At 38.6% G+C, this 19,534-nt stretch overlaps 1 protein-coding gene and 2 long non-coding RNA genes across 16 annotated transcripts in view; 1 reads left to right on the top strand and 2 right to left on the bottom strand.

Annotated features, from left to right (window-relative positions):
* NTNG1 (netrin G1) overlaps positions 1–19,534 on the top strand; it is a 150,974-nt gene that overhangs the window by 88,025 nt on the left and 43,415 nt on the right. For all 14 annotated transcript variants that reach the window (XM_048313398.1, XM_048313402.1, XM_048313403.1 and 11 more), the window contains exons 4-5: positions 5,859–6,031; positions 15,822–15,848. In XM_048313398.1, coding sequence (XP_048169355.1) covers positions 5,859–6,031; positions 15,822–15,848 — 200 coding nt within the window. The remainder of the gene's footprint in view (positions 1–5,858; positions 6,032–15,821; positions 15,849–19,534) is intronic.
* Positions 1,617–7,821, bottom strand: LOC125330367. The gene is made up of 3 exons (XR_007205480.1): positions 7,693–7,821; positions 6,559–6,755; positions 1,617–2,119 (listed from the first exon to the last, which is right to left on the bottom strand). It is a non-coding gene; the product is annotated as an uncharacterized LOC125330367 (long non-coding RNA).
* On the bottom strand, positions 14,741–18,292 carry LOC125330366. Its single transcript, XR_007205479.1, has 3 exons — positions 18,224–18,292; positions 17,625–17,761; positions 14,741–14,865 (listed from the first exon to the last, which is right to left on the bottom strand). It is a non-coding gene; the product is annotated as an uncharacterized LOC125330366 (long non-coding RNA).

The raw sequence follows: 19,534 nt of genomic DNA, 5'->3' as shown, positions 1-19,534 counted from the left end.
AAGTGAAGAGTCTGTGCAGAAGGCTTCCAACTTGGTTTCAAGTTAATCTTCTAAACTTTGGCGATGACCTAGAATGATTCAAAGATGTATCTAAGTGAGGAACATATGGCTAGTCGTTAAAAATGTATCAAAGAGCTTCTCTTGTCTTTCTTTCTCATGAATGATCTCGTGAACATCAAGGATCCCCTCACGTGCCCCCAGTCTGTTGGTTGTCACTCCCCTGCGAGAGCGTCAGCACGCTATTAGCAATTACCTTAGTGATATTTACAGCATTTTAATGTCACTTGTCTCTATGTAAATAGAGTCTGTGAGGAGCACAGTGCACCCAGGGCTTCCCACTACAACAGCACTGCTCCTTCAGTGTGCCAGAGCGCTCCTGGGCCTTATGTAACTGCCAAAAATATCATTTCAATTGCTTTATGACAAAATAATGAGTCTGTCAGAGATGAGTGGTCAGAAAAACAAATTTTTTCTCCCACACAATTAGGGTTTATAGCATTGGACAGCAATATCAATCTCCAGTGATTCAAAATTGAATTTGCACGTTGAGGGAAATGTGTTCTTGCATGTGGTATAACCAGGCTGCTTAGCAGGGAGAGTCCGCACAGGCTGAACTGCAAAGATGGATATTCACTGTGCTGCAGAAACATCAGGGTGGAAGTTTCCAAATACAGACAAGTAGTGTGGGGCCATGGCATTCACTTCCACAAGCTCAGAACTGACAGAGCTGCTCCACCAGGAGCAATAACAAAAAAAGTCTGCAAAAACTGTCACCAGATATAAATGGCAGACAGCTTTTCCCTTCAGGTAGAAAGCCATTTCAAGGCCCACATCTCTCCGTACGTGACCTAATTGTCCATGGATTTGTTGATATTTGTAATCATGGACTTCAGTCATTCTCTGTAAAGTCGTACAAGCATTAGACCTCAGCAGTGCCATTTACAGTGAGCATGTACTGTATCTCAGAACTGCACTTTGCCCTTAACATTTGATGTGTCCTTACATGAAATTCTGCCCTTAAGCTGTTTGCCAGTGCAGTGCAGAGGCTGCAGCACAGATCCTCTTCTGTTCACCAGACCTTAACCTGTGCTCTCAAACCTTCTGTACTGATTACAGCTCCCTCTATCATCCCTTCTCTGCACAGACAAACCCACTTGGTGTGCCAGCAGCTGCTACCCACCCACTGCTACCCAGTAATTGCATTTCTGGGTGTGTGTACATAATACCCTGTACAGGACTTGAACTTTCTTCTTTGGATTTCAAGAAACTAGACAGGCATGGAATAACTATGGATAATATGGAACTCGGTACACAGGAGGTGGAACCAGTTTTTTAGGTTTTCAGATCTTTTCCATTCTTATACAAGCAGCCAAAGCAACCACATTCTGCTAACGGAAGCATCAACACAGGCTATGGGAAATGTTGTGTTGAATGTGTTTTGTATGTAAATGTAATTAGACCTTTTGTTAATATCTCAGATTGAAAGCAGTAATAGCTAGGAACAGCCTTCAAAGCAAGTGTTTAATGAAATTACAAATGGGACCTAAGATTTTCAGAAATAATTTATCACCATGGATATTCATATACAGTAACAAAATATTTCCTTACCTCTGGAGTAGAAAAGAAAGGTAATCTTCCATAAGAAAGAGATCCATTTGGACATCCTCCGTGGGAAGCTGATATGCACATCTTGACAGTGATCTGCTGGGAGCCCAAGTCAGCTCCCCCATCAGTGGTGCTCAGCTTATTGACAGCTGAAGTTCCTAAGGTCCAGACTCTGCTGCTTTGTTTTCACACCACTGACAATCCAATGTATCTCGTTGCAAGAGTGCTTCTCTCATGGTCCATCTGGGTGCTACTTTTACCAAAATAGCCTTCTTTCTGTAACCCTAAATATTTCTATTTCCCTTACTGCCTATCCTGCAAATAGAAGCAGCTTTTTATTGTACTCTAGTCATGTCTCAGCCCCGCTACGCTCATTTACCTCTTTCAGTCATCCAGAGAAGTCTGTCCCTCAAGCACAACAGGCATTTCTCTTTGCAGAAGTCTCTGAGACTGTGCATATGTACACTCTGATGAGGTCCCTGGGACAGACTGCCCAATTCCTGGTGCAGCCTTCCTAAAAAGATAAAAGCATATGAAATATTATTTCCCTGTTTCTCTCTCCACATACACCATAGATTTTGATATTGGCTTGGTTTTCCCCAGACACGGTGCCCTCCAGTTTGCTTTCTACAGATGCTTTTTATTCTCTTGCAGTTTTAGCACTGCCTGCATTTTACACACATTCACTATTGAGCTACATCCTTGATTTGCAGTGGAAATCATGATCAATCTCTTCAAGATCTGTCAAGTGGCTTCAACAAAAAAAATGCAGGATCAGAGCCTCTGGTTTAGTCTTCTGAATGTCTTATTTTACTTATGCTTCCACTCTTTTACTCCTTATATACAGTTTCTGACATCAACAAGACTTTCAGTTCAATCTCTTCAGATTTTATTATCTACAGATTATTTCATACTTGTATAACACTGATAATCATGAGCCAAACCCAACATTTCTGTTCTCTATACACTAAGAAGGCAAAGTTTTACCACACATTATCTGATCTTTTGTGGCTTGGGTTTAGGGGTTTTTTTAAAAATTTTTTTTTGTGCCTAGTATAACTAACTCTCAGTAAGTCAAATCTGACATTTTTAATATAAATATATTTTTAACCTTAATTTTTAGCTAGTCTAGTAGTAAAATATAATGACCACATTTGTTCCATACCTTCTTCTCCTTAGAAAGTGTACACAGCTAAATTTGAAGTATTCTGAGGATTCTTTGGAAATTAACCATTGTTGGCTCTTTTTTTGCTGTTATTAACATTAGATTTGGACTGTCCTCTGCCCAGAAAAGCTCTAGATCAGCCCTTTATTTTTTCTCAGTGATCAAATTTATTGTTTCTCTTATTCTCTTTAAATCATACTCCTAGAAGGCTACAGTCTCTTCCCACTGCTTTTTTTTTTTTTTTTTTTTGTGTGTGGAGGGGTTTTGGGGTTTGGTTTGGGGGGGGGTTTTTCAGTTTTTTATTATTACTTGGAATTTTCTTTTAAGACAGGATGCAGTATTCTGGGTAATTCTGCTAGGAAAGCTTTCAAAAATACATATAAAGCATATAAATAAGTTGATTTCCATAAAGGCATTGATTGAATGAATTTTTGATTATTCTACTGGTTTAGGACAAGAAAAGCCATTTAGCAATTCTGCCATTTAGGAAGCTAAGTGGCTAAAATGTCCCTACTTTGTCTATTTTGTGTGTGTTTAGTCTGAATGCCCATATGGGGGCTGTTGGTTTTAAATCTCAGTTAATAGGGTTTTAAAATTTGACAGGAGGTTGCCAGCTACTTCTAGAAGAAAATGCACATTGCTGTTTTCATGCAAAGCTGCCGGTATCTGGTCCAAACACAGCCCTCCAGGATGTCCCATTCTCTGTCTGGTGGGCCTTGGTGGCTGAAGTCACACAAGATGCCTTGTGCAGAACCCTGCCCATTGCTGGAGCTGCCATGTGCACCCCGGAACAGCTGCCCGGTGTGCTGCAGCACCTTGGGCTGAGAAGCATTTCCTCTGCACCAATCTTGTCCTAAGAAATGAAAAAACTGGGCACCAGAACAGGCAGCAGAGCTGTGCTGCCCATGCTCTCTTGCCCGGGGAATAAGGAAAGAGAGGAGACAGCCTGTAAAGAGGTGGGACACTGTGGGATTAGGGAAAGTGGGCAGTAAAAGGAAATAGTGAGATTATACTGCATTGTGTGTGCATGTATGCATCCATACATATAAATATATGCATATGTTTTGCATATATATATATATAGTATGAAGAGGCATAGAAGCAGAGGAGATGGAGAAGGCCAGAGTCCACCCAAGACTTTTACCCATGCAAGAAAAACTAAGGAAGGGTCAGTCTCTCCTCAGGAACATACGACAAGCACAGCATCTAAGAAGTGCAAAGAGATTTTGCACAAGGTTTTGTGACGCAACTGTTCTTTATTTTCAGGTTAAAAGATCTGTGCATATTTACACCAATAAGCAGATGGACATACCTTTATCTTCCCCACCTCATTTCCCGACAAGTCTGCAGCACCCTGTCAGAGCACTAAGTATGACAGCTTTCCCTCAGAATCAACCTTTTTTTTCTTCTTGCCTAGATCAGTTTGCTGCCTCTGACACTGATGAGTCCCTACAATAAAACAGAAATCTCCTCCTGACAGAAATCCAGTCTCTTCCTCTCTCTAATTTGTTCTAGTTACTCGACAGTCTCTCCTGCTTTTCTCCTCTATTTTTTAGTCTTGTTCTTACTGTATACGTCTCCTGTTTGGAGTCTTCCAGTTTCATATTCCTGTAGACAGTAAAACAAGCCATGGCTTTTTCTAATAGTGTACCCTTTACCAAAATGTTCAATGTCTAGTGAATAGGCAGATGTCATCCACTGATGCTCAGACAGGCATCTTCCATTCTGCAGTGGCTAGTCACTGAAAATTCACAATTGATTTACTCTTCAAGCACTGATATTTTGGAAATTGTGTAAAAATTACTCTCTTTCTCTTGTCCAGCATATTGAATACATTTTGGTAATTTCAATTTCAAAGGTGTTGAACCTGTTTCTCTTTAGAATGAGCATTGCTCAAATAACAGCAATTCCTAGCACTGAGGAGAATGCTCCACCATCTACTGTATTACATATTCTTGTGGGTTTTCTCCAACAGCTACTTATGACAACTGCAAGCTTCTTTTACCCTGGGGATATATATGTATGTGGCCAATTGCTTCAGGTCATATTCCTTCCAAATGGAAGTCAGCTTGACAGCTGTTAATTTGCACTTGGCCATTCTGTGTGATGTTTTGCTCTAATTATTGGTCACTGCATGGAACAGGTGACAAATGCCCACATGAGAACCCTGTAAATAACTAGATGTACAGTCATTAGGAAAACAAACAGGAAAGGTCGTTAAATACTGGTTTTCTCTCCAGCCCCAAACAGGAATAGACTTTAGCTGGTTTTGACATCTGTTGGAAAGGGATGGAAAGAGGTGAAAATACCTTACGGTTCATGAAACTCACTTCCCATTCTGTAAGTGTCCTAGTTTCAGGAAAAGACGGAAATTCAAGGAAAATACAATTGTTCTAAGACCAGATGCAGAATCTGGTTTATCTAATGATTTTGTCACAAGGCTCAATTAGGTTTCTTTCCCAAGTAAAATTAAATGTGCCTACTAAAATATTTTGTCTGACCTTCAGCTACTACAGCTATATTGAATTAAAGCAGGAAAAGAAATTTCCTTTCTGAACAAGACAGTACTTGCTGAACAAGAACGGCAAGACACCATTATAGTGAGCTTTCCTGCTACTGAAGTGTGGCATTACAGAGGATATTTAAATGAAGTCTGTTTTCTCAGGCTCCCAGGGCCCAATTTGGACCTTAATTTGGATCAGATTCCGTAAGGACATAAGCAGAGGACTTGTTTTATTCCTGAGAATAGTAACTCTTGAATTTTTGAAAGATTATAGACCTGTCTATAGTAAAAATTATTAATCATTTAGTTGCTCTCAGTGGAGCTGCATTAGTGAACACAAGAAAAGATTCAGCATCTTGGAGTCTTGGTGACATTTCTGCTTTTAGACCTGTGTGAGCCGAAGATCCTGCAATTTGCTCTTTGCAGTGATGTGTTGTCATGTCATGCTTTCATGGTAGAACAATACTGCAGGCACAACACATAAATCGAGTGGTTGCCATAGGACACGCTTTTCTAAAACTTGAGCTTAAACTCACCTCACCTCTAAATATCCCACTTTGTTTTATTTTTGCCTTTTAAAATTAGGTGTAAGTGCAACCTTCACGCTACTGGCTGTAAAGAAGAAAACAAAAGACTACTTTGTGAATGTGAGCATAACACAACGGGCCCAGACTGTGGAAAATGCAAGAAGAATTACCAGGGCCGACCGTGGAGCCCAGGTTCTTATCTGCCTATACCTAAGGGCACAGCTAATATCTGTAAGTAGTTTTGTATAATAAGGATATTTCGTTATTACAATTCTGCCCCATATCATGACTCTGAAGGAAGATTAATGCTTGCAGAGGTTTGTCATTCCTTTATCACTTGGCGTGTATAATTAGACAAGGTGTCAATTTGTAAGTGCTAATTGTAAGTATACCTCATCTGTTCCTCTCACATGGTTGTAAATAACTTCCAGGAGAACCACATGTTTATATCCATAGACACATCCCTGCACACTGCACAGAAAGGGCTAAGGAGTGAAAAGATTAGGACTCTTCACATAAAAAACACACACAAGTGAGAGAAAGCAATGTGAATAACTGCAGTACTGCTCCAGCCACAGTGCCCTCAGCTCTCCATTCATACATCCTTATTGTCTTGAGATTGGCAACACTCTCACCTCAGTGTGTGAGATGAGGTCCTTGCTCATTTTTTTATCCATTTAAAAAAAGTGAAAAAAAGAAAATTAAGGCCAAATTTTTCATATTAATAACTAAAGATCTAAAGGTTGGGACACATTTACCTGATGTTCACCTGCAGTCCAGATTCATATGTACTCTTGCAGATCAAGTGTTGAAGAGAGAAAGCAAGGGCAAAACCTGAGGTTTTATATCTGCTTGATTCCAGCTAACAGCCACTCCACAACACACATATGTACTATTCCAGCACACTTCCATATTATCCAAAGGAAGAAGTTACTGACAGCTGCATTTCCTGGTCCTGGACAGGATTGGATCAAAATAAAACATGGTGGTGAAAGAGAGTGCACAAAGACAAGTATGAACATCAGTCCTCCCGTTCATGCAATATATGAAATACACAGTGATTCAGAATCCTCCTGAACTGAGTAACGGACTTAAATTCCTTTGAAGAAAGGACTGAAAATGAGGATAAACCTTTCGACAGAAGTTACTAGCTTATTTTAAGAAAAGAGTCCACAGTTTTGCCCTGATTAAAAGCAAAACATTCATTTTAGAATATTAGATATAACAGTTTATTGAAAAAGCTATTTGAGAGAAACAGAGCTGTGTATGCAGCTGAATGAAAAGTTTAAAACCAGGAGCAGTGCGCAATGCTCAGAATGTTATCTAAGACTTCAAAGCAGCAGCTGTGAAGAATCAAAACTCAGAAATTAAGATCACAGGAAGCAGGACCTTATCAAGTAAAATGTGAGAGTAATAGACCAAGTAACAAACCATGAAGTGTGGGGGCATGAAGTTATGATAAAATTCTTACTGAGCAGAAAAAAATGAACTTCCAAAAGGCAAGGAAAAACATTTTGTAAGAGTGTTCACTTTTTTTCCTGTTATAAAAAGTGAATGTGACTCAGAGAATTAATACTTTAAAGCTATGTTTGGGAAATATGGTGAGATTTACCAGGTTGATTTTAGCTAAATGCAGCTTGCTGTGTCATTTACCTCATTCCCAGTCAGTTGAGCACACACCAGACAGAACTGTGGAATTAGCACCTACTGAAAGAGTGTCTGAGGCTTGTTAAAACAACTTTATGTTAGAACATTAGTGAGTTTTAGCAAATATACAGTTCCATCAAAAATCAAAACGTTTTGCAAATAATAGGTAGTCATTTCTGGGGTTGATGATGATGATAGCATAATGAAAACATAACCTTGTTTGAGCTGATGAATACTCCACTTACCCTCTCAAATCCTGACTTCAGCAGTGATTGGCAGCAGGAATTGATGGCAAACAGGAAAAAGCATGAAGGATTTCTTCTTCACCTTCTCAGTTACCATGAATAAACTGGCTATCTGAGCTGCACCACAGGGGTTGCTTGCTGCCGAACAGAGAGAGACACCCAGCTGACATAAGCTTGAACTCAGTGATACCTTATGGCAATACATTTCATATTTTAGTGAGAATGAGTGAAAGGTATTTTATTTTGCTTGCCTTAAATGTTTTTCTATGGCTAAGCCAGTACCTCCTTAGATAAGAAAGGAAGAATAATGCTCTTCTGTTTACATCTGTTACACCACTTATCATTACATAGACTTGACCTTCCCCACTCCTCCACTCCTTTTTAAATGACAAATCCTGATCTATTTCATCTTATCGTAAACCATGCCACATCTCTGGTCATCTGTGCTCTCTTGTTCATCTCTGGTCATCTGTGCTCTCTTGTTCTCTTCTGGTTCTATGATGTCACTTTTTTATTTGGTAAGGCTAAAACTACACACGATATTCTAAACATGACAACAACATGGCTCTTTTAAAATAACATAAAAATGTGTCTGTTTTGTATTTTGTTACCCTATGGATCAGTCCTTGAGTCCTTTTTTAAGACTGTACCACAGTTAAAACATTTCTTCTGGCCTCAAGGCTGACTTAAATGACAGGTTATATGCTGTAATAGTTAGTTCAGAAATATCGTATTTGAGTTCCTTTAAAACATTTCCTGGGGCAACATCTCCTCATGGCAATTCTTGTTCAATACCCTTTACTTCAGATGCTAACAGACTTTGAGAAAATTCCTCAGCATGTGAGAATCTTTGTTGCGAACATCAGTGAAAACAATTAACTTACTACTCAATATTAAATTAATTATTAATTAGTCATAGTGTTACCTTATTTTACCATTATACCTCAATTGCCTATCTTCCCAGTTCTCTCTCTGGGCCTCCTGCTTCTAGTGTGATTCTTTTAACAAAAGATAATGACTAACTTTTATGTCCATAGGGAGTTGATTCTCAAAATACTGTGGTTTATATATAAATTGACAGATTTTTTGCTTTTTTCCCTATATCTCCTCCATTGAGAAGACTTACACTTCTGAAGGGTATCTTTCCAAAATCATTACATTCTGTTGTTTTCAATTTTGTGTTGGTTTGGATTTTTTTTTATATATGGCTTATAAGAGCTTATAAGAGAGTTAACTTTTACAAGTTAAAAAAAAAGAGATGAGTTATGTATGATTATTCTGAGCCTCTCATACACTTGTCTCCAGCCTGCTTCCATGCTGTTTTCCTGCATATCTTTTTAGAGTTCTTTTCACTTTTCTTTTATCAAACTTCCTCATTTTCATTTCCTCGCTCTTTCAAAGTTAAATATTACTGCAGTGGATTTTTTTTTTGTATCCTTTTCCTTTTCAACAAGCATGTTGAGTTTCAGTCCAGAAGTGGTTCTCTGATAACTACTTCTTGAATTATGTTCTATGCACTGCTTCAGAATTAAATCAGCTTCTCTTCTTGTGGGTTGTCTGACTCCTTGCTACAAGCAGCAATCATTTATGGGATGTAAAAGCTTCATTTCTTTTGTCACTTCCTGATTTATGGCTGCATGTGTTGGAGCATATGAAGTTATGCATTATTGGGTAAACTCTCGGCACAGCCAATGTAATTTCACTTACCTTGTTGCCTTTATGTCACCATCTCCATTGTGTAGTCAGCAATGCAACCATGGTGTTACAGTCTCCCTGGTCAGGTGTGGATTCTGAAATAATTCCGAATATGCTGATAGAAGCAACTTCCCTTCATTTATTACTTCAGTTCCCTGGGGGCACTTTGTATAATCCAGTAATACAGTGTCCCTTTGATACTTCTCCTTCCTCCAATTTTCAAAGGCCATCTTTTTTATCTAAGACAAAATTATTTTAAAATTTAAATATATTTGAAGTTTACATGACTATGCTTAAATAAGATACAGCTAAAAATAGCAGTATAAATGAAACTCTCGGATTTTTTTTTCTTCTTTTCACAAAATGAAAAGATACTCTTTCTTGAGATTCTCTGAATTTGTGAAATTTGTTCAGATTCAACAGCTGTTTCCAAATCTTTCCCAGCTGGAACTTCTGTTATTTCCATTGCTCTGTTTCTGCCATTTTTTGTGGCCAATAAGACTCCACCATACCTTTTCAAGCTACAGCTCGTTAAACAGAAGACCATTCCAGATTATTCTGTAGTCACAGCGGAAATCCTGATACAAAGCTGTTTTCTTTATCCTTCTCATTTTAAGTCATCATGAGTTTTTCAGGAGAATGCAAAACATTTTTCCATGCTTTGCCTGTGAAAGACAGCAAGTACTCTGTTGTTTACTGGCACTAACAATATTTCTCCATTTGTCTCCACACAGCATTTATTTTATATTTCCACTCTATCTTATTGACTATTTTGTGATTACATTCATTCCCTTGTGCTGCCACATTCTGTAGATAGTTTTTTCTGCAATATGCTTTGACACACAAAGTGAACTTATTGAATTTCTCTCTACTTCGTATTACAGGATAGCTTTTCTCCTCAGCAGTTGTATGTGTCTGACAACACTAACCCTTTTCTTCCTCCCATTGTTTAGATCATCTTTAGCACTTATGTTCTTTGTTCCATCAGACAGAGCTGTCTCAGACTGCACTGAGCTGCCATGGATCAAAGCCTGCTCACTTTGTGTCAGTCCCTGCACAACCAATAACCTGTATCAAGTATGCCTGACACTCAGCAAAACCCCCTCCCAGCTGTTACAGGACTTTCCTAATTCATAGTTCAACATGAAACAAAGACTTGACCAGAACATGGGAAACATTGGTGGTTCTTTTCAGTCAAGAGTCAGGCAGCCAGTCTCAGTCAGTTTACTGAATTTCTCCTGTAGTGGGTCCCCCTCCCATCATACAGCTTCTGTCCCAGAAGCACAGCCTTAAACCTCCCACCATGGGAAAAGACTTACAAGGCATCCATGCAGACCAGCTGCCACAGAAACAGTTTCTGGCAAAACTTATGGCACCTCCAGAACTGCACTGGTTAATCTCATCAATGTTCAGTTTTTCCCATAAATATTGCTGACACAAAACTATCTTGAAGGACCAGCATAAATTAAGTTGGCCAGGAAGTTGTGCTTTCTTGTCAGGAATCCAAGGAACGAGCATCCCTCTAACTGAAAGGCTCACACATCCTGCTTTCCAGTCAAAGCAGACTCATAAAGCAGAGAGTGCCCCATTTTCTAAGGGCCCATTCTCCCAAGCAACTGGAAGGAGTTTTCCAGTGCCTTCTTCGTGACTCAATTTGAAGGAATGGGACACTTATGTTAAAGTTATAAAATATTGCTCCTTGATGCTTTTGGCAATGTATTTCAAACAGAAAAAGGAAAATATGAATCAATAACAAGTTACAAAACAGCAAAGCTTCATATTGCTCCTATTTTATATTACATATTAATCTTAGCCCATGAAGCTTACAGGAGGTATAAAGCCACAGGAACATGTCACACAAAAGGCTGGGAAACCTAGTGGTGAGGGCAAAACTGCAGTGTATCAAGAGCATTCAGGTAAACAGGAGTGTCAGGAAAAACTGCAAAAATCTGCAAGCGATAAACTCATTTTCCTTCAAGTGGGTACCCAGTGCAGTAGCCAGTGAAACGTTGCAGGTACCTACCTAAAAACAATGCACTATAAATAATATTCTGTATTTTTTTTAAATAGGCCTTGAAAAATTATCCTTCAGCACTCTACCCTCTTGCATGATCCTGCTGAGCTGGCTGTTTGTGCTGGCTATGGTGACATCTGTTGCTGGGAAATGAATTGCTTCCATACGTCACTGGTTTCAAACAACTCTATTTTTGCCATATACAGTGAAGAGGTGAAATGAAAGAGACTTCTGGTCCTTAAGCAGCAGCAGCATGGGAAACCAAAGTGTCTGTTTTAAGATATTCAAAGTGCTAAAAATGGTCTGAGTTTCAGGCTTTTCGAAGTTTCTAATATTCTATCAGTAAGTTACAATTACATGAAAAAAAAAAATCCTCTGATCTCACAGGGTGTTTTCTAGACAGAGTTAGTTTTCAATACTGGTTTGGACTCACTAAAATATAACACAAAAAAGTCCAAATTTTAAAAGATGTTACCCAATAAAACAACATTTCCTCTGTCCCATTTATTTCTGGTGATACTGCTTGGGAAAGCAGAGGTGAGGGATAACAAGCTTCATCAAAGCAGTTCTTTTTCTATGAATTGAAAAATTTTCAATCTTTACAGAGAAACAGCTGCAAAATTAATGGTAGCAGGAGTTCTGGGGCTCTTGCAATGAAACACATGAAATTTCCAAAGAATTTTCTTTCACTGTGTGTAGTCCTTTGTCTGAATACAGGTTTAACAATACATGAAAAGTTTACTCCTATGATCATAATGATCAGTCCCTTTGAGGGATTACAAGACACCAGTATCATCGAGCTTCTCAGGGCTTTAAATTGCTACAGAATTCAGAAGTTCTGAAATTGATGCTGAGCATCTGATATTGCAATCATGCCTCAATGGAAGAGCTGCAAAGTGAAGAAAAACTCACTGCCGGGAGTGCTGTCATGCTGCAGGACAGATATCCTAGCAGATGAGGCATTAACATCCCTGCTCTGACTCTGCTATGAAAAATTCTGTGTTTTGTTCCTGTTTAAGAGTCCTGCAGAAGCACATGAGGGCATTGACAATGGAGGTGCTAAGAGGGTCTGCAGGGTATGACCTGCCCTGAGAAGCAGCAGTGTGGTCCTTCTCACCGAAAGCTTGATCCATTTCCTTTATGTTAAGGATTTCACACTGACACAAACTATAGACAAAATCAAAAACTTGCTTTCTTTGCTAGCATCTTATTTGCTTTTTTCTTCCATCTCAATAGCCAGCTCGATGGTGGCTAAGAGCTAAAGCAACCCATTTCTGGAAGCAGGGGAAATGAGAAAATTACAGGGCAGATGCAGAAGATCATATGAAAGGAAAACAGCAGATTTTTTTCCTCTCAAGTAATGCTTATATATTTAGATGCACTTACAGTGAACATGTAATATACCAAACCACCACCCTCAAGTCAAGTCAAAAATAATAAATAGTATTAGTGACTTTCTCCTGCAATGTTTGCCATCTCAGGGGCAGTACCTACCTCTGAACTTTCTTTGTATGCTTTACTTGATGTCCCCTCTCTATAAATCTATTACCATTAGTAACCATCCCAGTGATTTCAACTGGAAGATAATTTAGGCTGAACATTGCTTTGGTTTAACAACTGAATATATGTAAATTCAATCCCTTTGGGATTTTTTGGGGGATATTTACTCTTTATACCTTGCTCAATAAAATTGCCCATAAAAGGAGGTAATGGGCCTGATCCTTCATCTCTCTAACCTGTCCCCATCACTTCACTGCTGCAAAGTACTCACAAATTTCAGTACAAACCTGACTGGAAACAACCCATGCCATGTAACAGACCAGCTTCATGCCAAGGGCCAGCAGTGGGGGGATGACCCCGCAGCCTGTGGTCGTCCCCAGCAGTGGGGGGATGACCCCGCAGCCTGTGGGGGCCCCCAGCAGTGGGGGGATGACCCCGCAGCCTGTGGGAGTCCCCAGCAGTGGGGGGATGACCCCGCAGCCTGTGGGGGCCCCCAGCAGCAGTGGCACACGCAGAGCCGTGAGCTCAGGCCCTTGCCTGCCTCCACACTGACAGAGAAGGAGAGCAGAATCATACCTCCTGTGCCTCGTTACCTAAGGACTTGCACCAAATACAGCTCAGCTGAATTCAAGAGCTAGCCTCAATATGTAACTCCAGATCTCCCACAAACACTCCTTCTAAGAATAATTTCCCCATCATATGTGTGGTTTTCACAGTGTGTTAATAGATCCTGCTTCATGGCCCTACATAACCAGCTCCTTTCCAGACAAACTCAGAAGTGTCATTCTCACTCTCTTTAGTAAGAAGGGCATAAAGTAGTGCACTATCAAGGCCAGTCACCCCACACAGGGATACCTGGTAGTACAAAAATCAGTCTGGTTACAGAAGACCACACTAACTAAGAAACTCTGTACAGAAATAGCAAAACAGCTTTTGAAACAGAACCTGAAGATATTTTTGCAAGGTTAATACAAAGCCCTCAGGCTAGCAGGCATCTTGTGTTCATTATTCTCTGCCCAGGAAGCATTTATCACTGTGAATGCATTGAAAATTTTGAAGTACGATAATATGAGGAGAGCAGACTTGCAGGAAAACCTCTTCTTTTGCTACAATCTGTTCAGGAGAGAAAGGAAAGGATATTTGTATGTGTGTGTAGGAGACAGGTTTGAGGCGGGGGAGTATACCTAGAGGAAATACAAATACCATTTCACAGTGCAAGTGTGAGTGCGAGAACAGTTTTTGTCTTTTATCTAATATTTGTGTAGGTTCCATGAGTGTATAAAGGAAAACTAATTCTGCTAATTTAAACCAGCTACAATGACTTGCAAAAAATTAAGCAAGCTCCTATTGAAACTTCAGGGAAAATTATTTGAAAATTGATTGTGTTTTTGACATTTAAAACAAGGGGATAGAAGTTTTCTTTAATTATCCTAACTAAAAAAAGCACTTTTTGTTACTATTAGAACTATGACTGTTCGATTATGATGATATTTGCATTTAGCTTTTGATAGCTCATGGTGCTAAAATTTCAGAAAATACATGTTCATCTCAGCAGAAGTAGAAATAATTAAGTTTGCAAACATCTGAGTGTGGGCTCGAGTGAGCAGCAGGTGCTGTCTAAGGTGCTCTGTCAGGCCACAGGTGCCACAGGATATGAAACCAGAGAGCTGCAATTCTGACATGTGGCCCAGGACTGATGTGGTGAAATGTAACAAATCTGGGTTTGGTCCCAATTCTGCAAATTCTGTTACTTAGCATTGTCTTAGCCATGCCACAAGTTAGGAGTGTTCCCAGCTTGACTCTGCAACCTTGCTTACATTGAATATCACTTATTCTCAAGATACTCCTTCATTCCAGTTTACTTAATTGTAGAGTGAGGTCCATGCCATCTCTGAGTAAGGGAGAACTTCAAGATAGATGTTGAAGAAGTGTAGCAGATGTTTAATGGAGAAACAGACAGATTCCTGCAACAAAATGCACGCCACAAAAGTCAATAAAACTTTAAAAAGGCAAACGGTATTTAAGGAAGAGGATGCAAATATCCAGGATTTCAATGCTGATCTGCAGTTTCTGACTAACCTAAGTTAACCTACAATAGAATTTATCTTAAGAAAATAGCATTTCAGGAAAGATTTCATATCCATGGTTTTGTGCTACACACAAAGCCTAGGTTTCAGAGCAGACCTGACAAGAAGCTAGTTCTTGGGATTGCATTATACAACATGAGATCCCACATTGCTTATCCAGTAAAGGAGTTTTACTCCTCTACAGCCCCACCACTTATGGTAAATCTCACCTGCCTCTGGAATGGTTTCCTTGCATTAATTCAGTTTAGGAATTGAAATGAACACAGGAAAAAAAAAAAAATAAATCAATGAGAGGCTTAATCAATAAGGCCAACCTACTGCATTAGATTGTTCCACTCAATTACATTTCTTTTACATAGCTTAATTTAGATAACTGTCAGGTAAAAGAGGGAAAAATAGCTATATACAATTAATGCAACAGAAGGTACCAGCTGATTTAAGCAGCTGGCCAAAGCAGTTAGCAATGCATCTATCCCTTGGTTAAATTACTCTCCTAGATCTGCATAATACATGCATGACTGATATTTTTATCTAGAGCATTAAACCTAATGGCTGATTAGTTGAAATACAAAACTGTTCTGAACAAATTCATGAAGTTCAGAGAGCTGGTATAGAGCCCATCTGTCAATGCATTTTAGTGGTCTCTGCAGCCCCATACTGAAAAATCTAAAGACTCTGCATTTATAAAGGACTGGGCATGTAATGGCAGATGCTTGAGTTTAACTATGTATTGATAAAGTATTCTGAAAATGTTTTCAGAATCTTAGATGTAATAGCTCAGCCAACTACAGCAAACAGCTAACTATATTTCTTTGTGTTTTCTTTCTCTACAGGTATACCCAGTATTTCCAGTATTGGTAGTAAGTAATAAAACCAGTATTGTTTTGCACTGTCATTCAGCTTCATGGATCTGATTTCCCAACATCCCTTTCTGATGTAGATAATGTTCCTCTGACAGCATGCCCTGTGGTGCAGGGGCTGTGTATTGGCCTTCCTCTCTGGCATTAACATGTAACTGTTATTACGTGGTTGGAGAGAATGTCACTCCTTACATCTGCATTCAGCCCCAGATTTTCTGATCGATTCTTATCAGCAGATGAGCACTGAGTCCTATAAAACTGAATGTGACACAAAGAATTAAGACTGTTGCAAAGAAAATATTTGTTGAGCATCTTGAAAAAAAGTATTTGCTAATAACAGAAGTATAGGACCAATAATTTTCATGTATGTATACGTGTGTATAAATTCAAAGAGCAAATGGAAAAGTTTACAAATGGAATAGCTTTCGTTTCTATGAAGTACATTAGCAAATGCAGCGTATCTGCTGGAATCTGCATTAACTCTAGCGGGCTTTGAACTCGGCTTTACTCCACAAAATAAATTAAACTGTGTTCCTTCACAGAAAAATGCTTTCCTGTATGCAATGAAAGGACCAAAATACTACTCTTAAGCTAGAACAAAATCATGACACTGTTTTGTAAAGAACTACTATATCAATAAAATAGATGTTTACTTAAAGAAAACACGTGAAGAGACCAAGTGCACAGCAGCTCAGCTGTGAGCCTCAGCTGGGCTCCACAACTGAGGAGGGCACACAGTCATGGCACGTTAGTTAATTGCCAATAAAGCAGGGAGGGAAAAATGGGATCCTGCCGTGGCTCACAGAAAGAATATTCCCCACAGCCTCAGCTTTGCTGATACTTTAGGCACAACTTGCATAATGCAGGACTATCACAGTTATACAATATCACAGTTGTTAAATGCAATTTGCCATACCCGATATCCAACTGAAAAGTTTTTAATAATTTGGGTAAAACTGTCTCACTTCTTATGATGCAGGATCAGGACTATCAATTTATAATCAACTCAGATTACTTAAGCTCATGAATAGCACTGATTTGTTAAGCTCTAGACAGCCAAGTTAAATGCCATCAAAACTATCTCCCTTGCAAGTGAGAGCAGTGTTAGCGGCTAAATGTCACAGCATCTGTTTTCTGCTTTAAACAGCAAAACAGCATCAATGACAACATTGTGCAAATGAAAGCCTTCAATCTTAATAATGTCATTTGCCTGCTCTAGTGTCTCCTCTGTTATTTTTATGACTGCAGATTCATAGTGATATGCTATTTTCAAAACTTTGTGTTTATACATATATTTCATAACAAAAAAATTAACTAAATGAAAGAGAACAAGTTTATGTCACCGTTCTCAGAAATATGCCTGCCATTAATAACAGAAATGGGATGAATGGGAAATAGCTCTTTGGAGTTTGATTGTGCTATAGTTTCTTAGTAGTGTGTTGCATGGTCTATATGGTTGTGTTTTCACTTCACACTCCATACAGCCTTCGTCACCACATCTACCATTTCTGAGCATCAGCAGATGTTGGCCTTTGAAAACTTAATAGGGAAACTCAAATACCTTTTGAACAATGGTGAGCTGAAAGGATGCCTTGTTGACCTCTTTGTATTTTACACTGGGGTGATTAGCACAGTTTACTTATTACAAATGGAGAAAATTCTGCTTAACATTCTGTAGGAAGTATAAGAGTTTCTGCAAATCTACGTTTTATCTTTACTCTGCTGTAAATGTCTTGGAATAATATATGGTAGAATTCAACAAATTTCTTTGCCTACCTGAAAAGGGTGACGTATGAGCATCTCTTCATGAGCACAAGTAAATACTGATACTCTGCTTGTTTTTTCCATGTGTTTTTTCTTAAAGAGCTCAGGGAGGAAATAACTCTACTTGCTCAATGTTCTGAACATCTTTCCTATAACATAGGAATAGCAGAATTTTTGTTAAAAAAGGATAGAATTCATAATTTCTCCTGTTCTCAAAGAGAATTTAACGGAAGTCCAATTAACACACAAAACCAAACAAGATTAATTAGTTGTGGCTGCTTTAATGGATTCTGCATGATTTTTGTTTTGTCTATGCTAATGAAGTATTTGTTTTCATATCAGCAGAGTTTTTTCCCATCTGGGGACAGGAAGTTACTCTCGGGAGATACAGTTTGGGTTTCATTTTGCCTGGCAGCAAACACCTACAGGGGGGTATTGGCTTTTGTGTGCTCCCAGCTCTTTCTAGTTTATAAGGAGGATGGGGTTGGGGCAGGGTGGCTAGAAAGACTGAACTTCCATCATGCAAAGAAGATGCCACCTCAAGCAATGTTCATTTAACACTTTTTCAAGACTGCAGTGCAAGCTAGCAAAGAAAAATAAAATATATTTACCTGTGTGCACATATATGTATTATTCTCTATTTTTCTTTTTTACCTCAAAGGATTTTGTATTAAAGCAGCACTAAAATTTGAACACAAAGAAAGAGTGGTCATTAGTAAACATCCTTTCTGATCATCTAGAAGAAAACAAAACAAACAAAACCCAGAGCTTTCCCATTAAGGTCATTTGTACCTGCTGTTGTCTATCAGTTGAATAATAGGTTCTCTGACCATTTCCAGCATTCTTGATTACAATGCTGGCCCTTTCAGCATTTTTCAGCCATGTCTGAAAAAATACTGGTTAAAGTGTTAGCAATTAATGAGTCCCAAAACCATTTCATAATTTTAAGCAGTGCTTACATACAATATGTAAATATTCTGAAAACTGCATTATTTTACTTGCTAAAATAATGATTGTACAATTTTACATAGACCAGTGCATCAGAATGTTCTCGATTGTGACCAAATACCGACATTACTAATCTATACATGTATGCCTTCAAAAAGTTGAATCTTCTGAACTATTGCTTCTGTCTTTTTTCCTGTAAAGCATAACTCCACTAATTATGCTAAACAGTTTGTTACAAAGGGTATAATTAGATAGAGGATAGGATAGACATGATGTGCAAATAGCTCTGTGTGGGTGATTATCACCTTAAAGCCTGCTGCTGGCAGATGAGTCAGAGTTTAGAGACAGACCATGCACCCAAGTGCAAGATGCAATCACAATAATCAAACAGTATTTTCTGCTTTGTTCTCTATGTTTTTGTTCTTCCTTATAGCCAATTTTAAATTAAGAGACCTTTTTTTATGATAATGAATGCAAGACACAGAAGTAAAAAAAAAAAGAAAACTGAATGGGCACTTTCTTATTTTATTGTTTTCTTAACCTTGAAAAATCTAGTAGGTATTCTTCTGGAGCTAAAATAGTGTCTGGATGAGTGTAGCTTTATTTGTTTTTCATATTTCTCATGAAATTTTAATGTGGTAAATATATATCTTAAAAGGTGGTGAGAGCAAATACTAGTGGATTTTTTTTTCTTTTTTAATAACACAAAGTATTTTGGACCTGATTTTGCCCTCTTGCAGTAACCAAGAAGTTCTCTCATTAAATCTTCAATTATGTGATCGAAGCCATTACCATGCCAAGCTCTGGACTAGAGTGTATACCCAACACATGTCAGCAGGGTATAAACATGCATTACTAGGTTGTACATTACTTTTCTATTATTATTTGAGGTCAAGTTTTAAAGAAAGCTTTACTGTTGAGAGACCACTAAGATATTTACCTCCATAACACATTTAAATATTGTCTTCAGACTG

Source organism: Corvus hawaiiensis, chromosome 9 (genome assembly GCF_020740725.1).
Source record: "Corvus hawaiiensis isolate bCorHaw1 chromosome 9, bCorHaw1.pri.cur, whole genome shotgun sequence".
Classification (NCBI taxonomy): domain Eukaryota; kingdom Metazoa; phylum Chordata; class Aves; order Passeriformes; family Corvidae; genus Corvus; species Corvus hawaiiensis.
Note: the sequence above shows the minus strand (reverse complement) of the source record. Positions and strands in the feature narration are given on the sequence as shown.